Source organism: Thermobia domestica, chromosome 13 (assembly GCF_964235325.1).
Source record: "Thermobia domestica chromosome 13, izTheDome1.hap1.1, whole genome shotgun sequence".
In the NCBI taxonomy this organism is placed as follows: Eukaryota; Metazoa; Arthropoda; class Insecta; order Zygentoma; family Lepismatidae; genus Thermobia; species Thermobia domestica.
In genome coordinates, this window is record NC_137466.1 from 139,611,655 (window position 1) to 139,619,754 (window position 8,100).

The following is an 8,100-nucleotide window of genomic DNA, read 5'->3' on the forward strand; positions in this document are numbered from 1 at the left end:
CTGATGGAAAAGGAGCAAAATTAAACGCACTTAAAGGTAACTTTATTATTATGTAGTTATTTACGTGTGCCTACAAGCAATATGAAAACTTTAATATTTTAGAATGATCTGCAGCGTTCATAAATTAATGCTCATGATTTTTGATATATATTTTTATGAGTATTTATCATTGTTTTTCTGTTACAGAATTCTGGCTGCCCTCCCACTGAGGTTCCCGACGATAAAGCGCTAATAGGGTTTGCTCAGATATCAATAACAGACTAGAAACAAAGTGTTAAGGAGTGTGTGCGTGTGCAAATGTGGTTTGATACCTGTGTAAATAAATGAAAAGAATGAAATAAATAAGGAGTAATTGTTCAAGGATAACGAAGATCAGTGAACACGTCTCATACATGAGCGGAAACTGCCTAGAGTGTAGTAGACCTTTAATTATGCCGAACGAATCAGGTATTGAGAGAAGCGTGTGATATCCTTGCTAAATAGAGGCTGTATTGTATTTATTAATAAAACAAATGTACATTTTTAAAAAAAAAAAAGTAATGTAAACAGATTATTATTTCGTATAATAGGGAAAAAGTAATTAAGGCTTTGCAAATAACTTTTTTTTTTTTTTTTTTTAACCAAATATTTTTCAAACAGTGTGTGGTATATTTTGTTTACTGATCTGTTTTTGCTTACTGCATTTTGGTTCGATCCGTGGTTAAGCCATACGATGCAGATAGTAAGAGGAGGGGTCTTACACATAGTGGATAAACACTATGGAGATGAACTGGCTGGTTATATAAATATTTACGACTTACATTACACCAATTTTGAGTTGTTTATGCTGACAATTTTTGTTCTGAAATAAATATGGCAGTTGTATGATGATCGTATATAGGAGTGGAACTTGAGTAAATATTTTGGAAATACATTGCACAGGGAATACATAAAAAAGGTTGTAGATATTCTAACGAATTGTGTTACGAAAGGTAAAAATATTTGAATTTAAAGTTGTGGGAAATTGAAATAGGTGTAAGAATATGAGAAAAATTTATATTTCTAGAACTTAATGTAAATAACATTTTTTGTGTTTAGTAAACTTGAGTAGGCCTAAATGTGCAAATTTTTGTAGATTTAAGTCTGTGAAATTTGATAAGATTGCGACGTTACAATTATTGGCTTCCTTCCGAATAATGAAAACGAAAAGTTCAGGGACAGATCTAAGTGTATCTTAGCCGTATTAAGTTTCCTAAACGAAGAATACTTAGATGAGACAGAGAGAAATTAGAAATTGTTGTTTTTCTTCAAGTTTGTTGCACTACCCAGCCGATTTCTAACAGCTAGCTTTAGCGCTCGTTAACAGTTCGTAGCAATAACTTAAGGAAGAAAGTAAGTCATTGCATCATTCTAAAGAAAGAGTAATATGGAAAATTAACGAAAGTATTAAAGTCTAAAAATGATTGTTCAAGTACCACGATGCGTCAAACTGTGTGTCAATACAACTATTGATTTTTTTTTTTTAACTTAAATTGGGTACATATTTAGTAGCTGTGTAAAAGACTGAAGATTTAAATATGTTTGATTGTCTGTCGTAATATTAATTCATCTAGTGTTCATGTAATTTGATAGAGATTTTTTTCCCCCATAAATTGTAATTAAAGTATTCTTTAATTTGCAAAATATGTAAAAGGGACTTTTTTGTGTTGTGTATAGACACAAGCAGTTATCAAAAATTACCGCTTATACTATTTGCAAATTGGGGTCAGTCGTAAAGCTTAAGTAAATTGTCTCATACACTTTCTTATAACTGAAGCACTGTGGTGTGTGAAGGATATCCAGATTATAAGAGTGATTTGTCATTAGCCTTGCGAGTTAAATGCTTATTTTATATCAACACCCAGCCTAATCAATGCATTTAAGAATTCTGTTACGACCAATTGTTGAAAACGGCAGTGACTTAGTGGCATAGTACATTTCGTGGATTGGAATAGGGAGGGGTACCAATTTATTTTCTCTATTACTTTAAAATCGCTGGTCCTAGATCACGTATACAACTCCCCAATGCACACGCATTTCTTTTCTTACGTAAACTGCTTCAAATAACGAGTCAGAATGTTGGCTATTTCAGCATTGCCAATCTGATCGTAACTTTTTTTTTTTCCCACTTCACTAGTAACATCTTATTTTGTGTATATCACAATTGCTATGAATAGTTTATGGAAGAATAGTAATAAATAACATTCTTCTCTTTTGTCTGACTTACCATAGTATATTTCATGGATATACAATCTTCTCATAAAACAGCTGTATCTGTTCGTAATAAAAACTAAGGTTCCCCCTCTCCCCTCTCCTTATATAATCATTCGTGAATGTAATAAGCAGAATACAAATTATCCTGATAGCATGTAAGTTAAAACGGGGATTAACATCATTATTGGTAAGAGTGCGATCAGGAAAGGAAAAGAAAAAAAAAAAATGAAGCGGGGTAGGTAAGAAAAGAGAGAATGGTTTGAAGGGTGACCTTGAACAATCAATTCTAAAGTGACAGAACTACCAGTTTTTTTTTTTTTTTGGGGGGGGGGGGGCAATTACAGTTTTGTAAGTAGAGACTTTTAAAATTAGAAATGGTGTTGTGCTTTAGAATTCTGTATTAGCAAGATACTGGGGTAACTAATATACCTATTATGTGCCCTGGAAGTCCGAATCAAATTATTATATTTCTGGCTGGCCTTTTGACAGTCAGGTGTTAAATGAGGAGCTTCGGCTTCAATTTAGTCCTTTTTCTCACAGAAAATACTAAAATCAGCAATATGTTTATGGAGTGTTAGTGACCGCTACTCACACTAATTTAGCGCTACCAATATAAACAATAACTTGAAAAAGGTGTTTAAAAAAATCTGTAATGCCGAAAATCTCCATTACCGTTTGGCTGTTGATGGCAACAGGATTGATTACCGAAACCATACCAGAAATATTTTTGATTCTGAAATCCAGGACAGGTAATAGGGGTTGTTCGTAAATCTGAACAAAATGAGCAAAATCATATCTGTATTAAGATAACATACTGGGATGTTTCTAGTTTCGAATTAATTCTAATCCAGTCAGCGTATTAAACACAATGTTGCTGCCATAACTGAAATAACACTGAAACATACCACAACAGAGAAGCAAATATTTAAGTACTGTAATTTGTGTTCAAATCAATGAAGGAATTAGATAAGGAGGCAGAAGCAGAATTTATTTTTGTTTTTGATAATCGTAAAATAGTTTTATTTTAACCACCATGTATCACGTTAAATTTAACGTTGATTAGAATGGTAAACTTTATGAACTTCAATCTGTTAGTGTTCTGCGATAGGTTCCGAACTATTTTGCGGAAGTTGGCATGTTATAGACAAGCGCTTTGCAATCCTTCGGCACTAACCAGCAAAAGATTGGGGAATAATTCGTGAAAAGTGTATTGGAAGAATTTGTTGCCTATAGACAAATGGATAATAATTTCACGGTTTTGATAAGCATTGTTTAGATTATCAAAAATAGTAAAAGAATTGAAAAGAAATATTCCTGTGATGGTTGTAAAGTACTGAATGAGTCGGCTTCACAACATACATAAACAGCACAAAAAGCATATATCTTGACCAGTAAATTTCATTTTTGGTGTCCTTCCTTTATAATAGCGCTTTTGCCTTTACAATAATCAACACAGCTATTCTGAATATAGAACAAAATAAAAAAACATCGAAAAAGTTGACAACATAAAGAGGTTAAATCTATTTCTAGCAATTTTAGCTCTGATGATCATTTCAGAATATTTAGTTATCGTTCTACTAAGACAAAAATGATTAGTAATAATAGAATAAACGCACAAACCTTGATAATTCTAAATCGTTGTTGATAATGTAAAATTGTTTTCATTCCATATATTAAAACTTTCATTGTAGATGCTTGTAAGAAAAGTGTTAATTCTGATTGTGAAAATTGTGTTTCAAAGTAACGAGAATAAAATTGTGTTATAAATAACGAAATTATATTTAAAAGGAAAAAAAATGTAAAAGAGCTAAATCAATATCTTAGAAGGATCGTGGTATGAAATGTAATTTTAAAAAAATAAGAATACAGTCAATCTGTCAGTAATATTGTTCTATTGTTAGGCCTGTTTTATGATTAAATAAGATGAAATCTTGGAAAGAGTTCTGTAATATTTGTACTCAGGACAAGATAGTATTAATCTTTCATCTTAGCCGATTTACTAAGAATTCCGTAGCTATTAGTTAAGTCTTCGATATATTAGATTTTCCGACTCAGTGACTGACTTTTTTTTTTCTTTCATCTGTGAGATTGTGGCGACAATAACTAAAGAAAACACACATTAACTGCAATGAACGGCATGCTAATTTTTCACGTACTTAAATGTAATAATCTTTAGTGTCAACACGCTGTTCATTCTTTATTTTTGAAGATAACTATACAAAAAGGAAAGTAATACTTTCCTTTTCCTGACGATAGCATAAGCATGACTAGTGATTCCAGTGTGTGCTTGACCTAGAACACGTTAACTAGAGTAAGGACCAAAAATTCGAAACTGACAGAAATATGAAAACAGGAATGGTTATATGTATTTCGGTCTTCCTAGTATTTTTTAGAGTTTTGGTGTAAAATATTAAAATATATAATACGGTTTCGACCATTTCCGAAGCTCATGCGAAGCCTCTTGTTGTTCTGCATTAATTAAAGTCCTCGTAAAGCAGGAGTACGAGTTGGAGGATACAGGTTTAAAAACGCATTTTTACTCAATTTGTATTGGGCCATAAAAGGCAAACACAGTTGTACAATTCACGTTGTAGTTATGTAAACTACAATTAATTTCCATATTCCGTTTCAGTTTAGTTAGATTCTGAGAAGAAAAAGGTCCCTATACTCCCCATAAAAATTTCATACAACTACTTCCATACTTTTAACATGTCCGCCAACACACCCTAATTTCATTTGTGATACTGTAACTGAATTCAAGTGCAAAATGTAGAATATCTTTAATAATTAAAAATGAGTAGACAAATCGCATGAAAAAAAAAAAAAAAAAAAAAATCAAGAAAACGTACCGGTACTATATACAAGAGAAAAATATTGGTTTGCAATAATGATATTCGTTATCATGAAATCCTGATTTGACCTGCTTACCACTCAATTGCATTACGCATGTGCATTTAATATGGTCGAACTCGTATTGATAATCGTTTTTTTTTTTTTTCAAACTATTATTGAATTTCACTTGTAGCCACACATTTTCTTTACACAACAATGAGTGTATGTCGTGATTGTAAAGAAAACTAAAATCTTGGAGGTTATTTTAGGTTAAATGGCGCCGTATGATGAATATTTATTAGAGGTTGCGTATACTATGTGGCATGATTCCACATGTGTGTGACTGGTTGTACATATATGTATAGTGAGTGTGAATGAGACTGTATGTATGATTTTCTGACTAAAACTACGTCTTGATTATTTGAATATGAGCGTGTAATTGGCCTTCGAAAATTAATAAAAACAAAAATCCTGGAGTGGAATTGTTCTTTGTGATATTACAAAGTTAATTAACATGTGTTTAAAACATTTTTTCAGATCATCGTACACAAGTGTTCACATCAATATCGATCATTTTGGTAGTTGATAAAAGTCGTAAAATTCAGGAATTGGAAGAATGATTTGCATGTTGCATTTTAAATTACAATCTAAGTTACGAGAATTTCAGTACTGCATTTGTAGGATTATACAAACGAATGCAACTGTAGCAGCTGTTTTAAAGAAAGTTGCCTTAATCTGTTAATAGCGAAAAATGAATATATTTGATTAATTGATTATAATTATTCTGCGTTTCATGAAATCTGGATCAAGAGTATTTTGAAGTATGTAAATAAAGCTTCAGCTGTCTGTAACACTCAGTGAAACTAGGTATTTGTGTTTCACTTCAAAGATTATTTTAAAGAAAATTCATTCGTACACAATATTTAGACGAAAATAAGAATTTCGTATGCAGGGTTATATCTGTTTTCGCTTTTTCTTGGTACATGTCGTATTTTCAGTCACCATTAAAAAGAAAAAAGTTTGACTAAAATTTGAGTTCGACGTTAGACATACACTTGGAGCTCTGATGTTGCAAAATAATTTGTCAGAGCGTATAAAACTTTCGTCTTCCATGGGCAAAATAAGTTTAATAGATTTTGAGCCAAAGAAAAAGTATTTCAAATTAAATTGCTTTATGTAAGTGATACTAAGTCACGCTTTTCCAGTCTAATAAATATCAATGTAGTCTGTAGATTTCACTGTCGGTTTGTAGTAGCCACAAAGAGATTATCTACTTTAAATAAATCAATAAATCTAGGATTTAAAAAGCCTAATTTTCTAATCAGCTTAGCCAATTAATTCGTCCAGCTATATGACATTATGATTTGCGGTCAACCATTAAAAGTCAGAACTTTCTGCAAGAAAATATCTCGTTATCTTTAAATACACACATTAATATGGGATCACTGTATTCGTAAATGCTGAAGTTAACCTTACATGGAAAAACCTTCGCTGCAATATTGACCTTATCTTCCACTTTGCCTCATAAAACTGAAGTAATGTCTTCTGACAATCTATTAACATTTTCAATATTTTGTAGACGTCTCTTAGTTATTTCAGTGTGCGCGTACTTTTTGGTTCCAGATTATAGCACATTTCTTTTGGAGAGGGATCAATGTGATATGAGATTTTTTAGGCAGATAGCTTGTTTAAACCATGCAAGTAATATCACAGAACAATTTCACTATCTGAAAGAATGTGTTGGTAATTTTATGCCCGAGTACAGTTCCAGATGCAAGTGCGGGTCTTTACTCCTGTAAACCATATTTCAACTAGCACGCCGTTGTAGTGTAAATCAGTGCCATGAGTTATGTAATGTGCCTAAAAGATAAAATCATAATGCGTTTCATTAGAATCTAAGGTTGTCCAAATATAAAAGGGAAAAAATATCTGCCATAGATAAAAACTTCTTTAAAGGAATTAGGAAGATTTGTATCTTACGTTTCGGTATTGCTGTTAAGCAACAAATGAGCGGCTTTTGCAGTTCTGTAATAAAGCACTGTATATGTAAATACATTTTTCTGTGCCTCAGTTGTTAAGGAGAAAATAAATGCAAGATAATTATTATGATCTTGGATGGCAAAGCTGTATTCTGTAATAAATAAATCCCGCAAATAATAGTATATTCATTTATTTATTTTTACATCATATGAGTGAGAATTGATTTGTAGATATACACATACTTATTCATTTAATGGGAACACATTTGATGTCTAGATTGGTAATGGCCAGGTTCACTTTACTTCAGAGTTGAGTGATTTTAAATTAGCTTGATTGAAACGATGGTTTAAACCATTTGATTGGATTAAAAATAAATCAATTTGGTTTCTTATTCTTTCTGACATATTTTGCGTAGTGCATATTATGACAAGAAACAGAAATGTCAGATAAAACATGTTTTTACATGTGGTTGTTCAGATCATATGTTAAACTTAACGTGCTTATGGTATGAAGGAACATATAATTAATATTGTAAAATGCTTCGAGTAAAAGCACTTCGCAAGTACGGTATATAGAGAAGTTGGAGAACGTGAACTTGTTCTTCTAACAAGGTACTGTGAAGTAGTTTCTTAGATTGTCTGGAAAAGTGTGTTAACAGTTGACCACAATTGTAAAAGTATGCGAAGAAAACTACCTGATGGTTCAGCCATACAGAAGTTCTAGAATCTGGCGCTGAAACGAAAAGCTGAAGATGTATTACTTCTTAAACCCATAGCTAATGTATGTGAAGAAGTGTAGGGAAATGATTGGGTTATAGAAGAGAGTAGGAGTACGGAAATACCGAATTTCAGTTGTAGGATATAAAATACAAGCAGGTACTTTTCAGATTCAGATATCACTACAATAGGTCTCTTTCACAAGTTCAGTTCTTGGCTTCTTGTTAGAACCAAAAGCAAACAGGAAGTGAACAGATAAGGAAAAAGAAGATACTTCAGAATTTGCAAGAATCGTATATTCCCAAACTTGTCTGCCTTTGATTTTGCAGATAAAAGCAAA

At 32.0% G+C, this 8,100-nt stretch overlaps 1 protein-coding gene across 2 annotated transcripts in view; it reads left to right on the forward strand.

Annotated features, from left to right (window-relative positions):
- Positions 1 to 7,226, forward strand: part of fray (oxidative stress responsive kinase frayed) — a 217,980-nt gene extending 210,754 nt beyond the window's left edge. For both annotated transcript variants that reach the window (XM_081736582.1, XM_081736581.1), the window contains exon 11: positions 187 to 7,226. In XM_081736582.1, the coding sequence (XP_081592708.1) occupies positions 187 to 264 (78 nt within the window). In that variant the 3' untranslated portion in view covers positions 265 to 7,226. The remainder of the gene's footprint in view (positions 1 to 186) is intronic.
- The last annotated feature ends 874 nt before the right edge of the window (positions 7,227 to 8,100 follow it).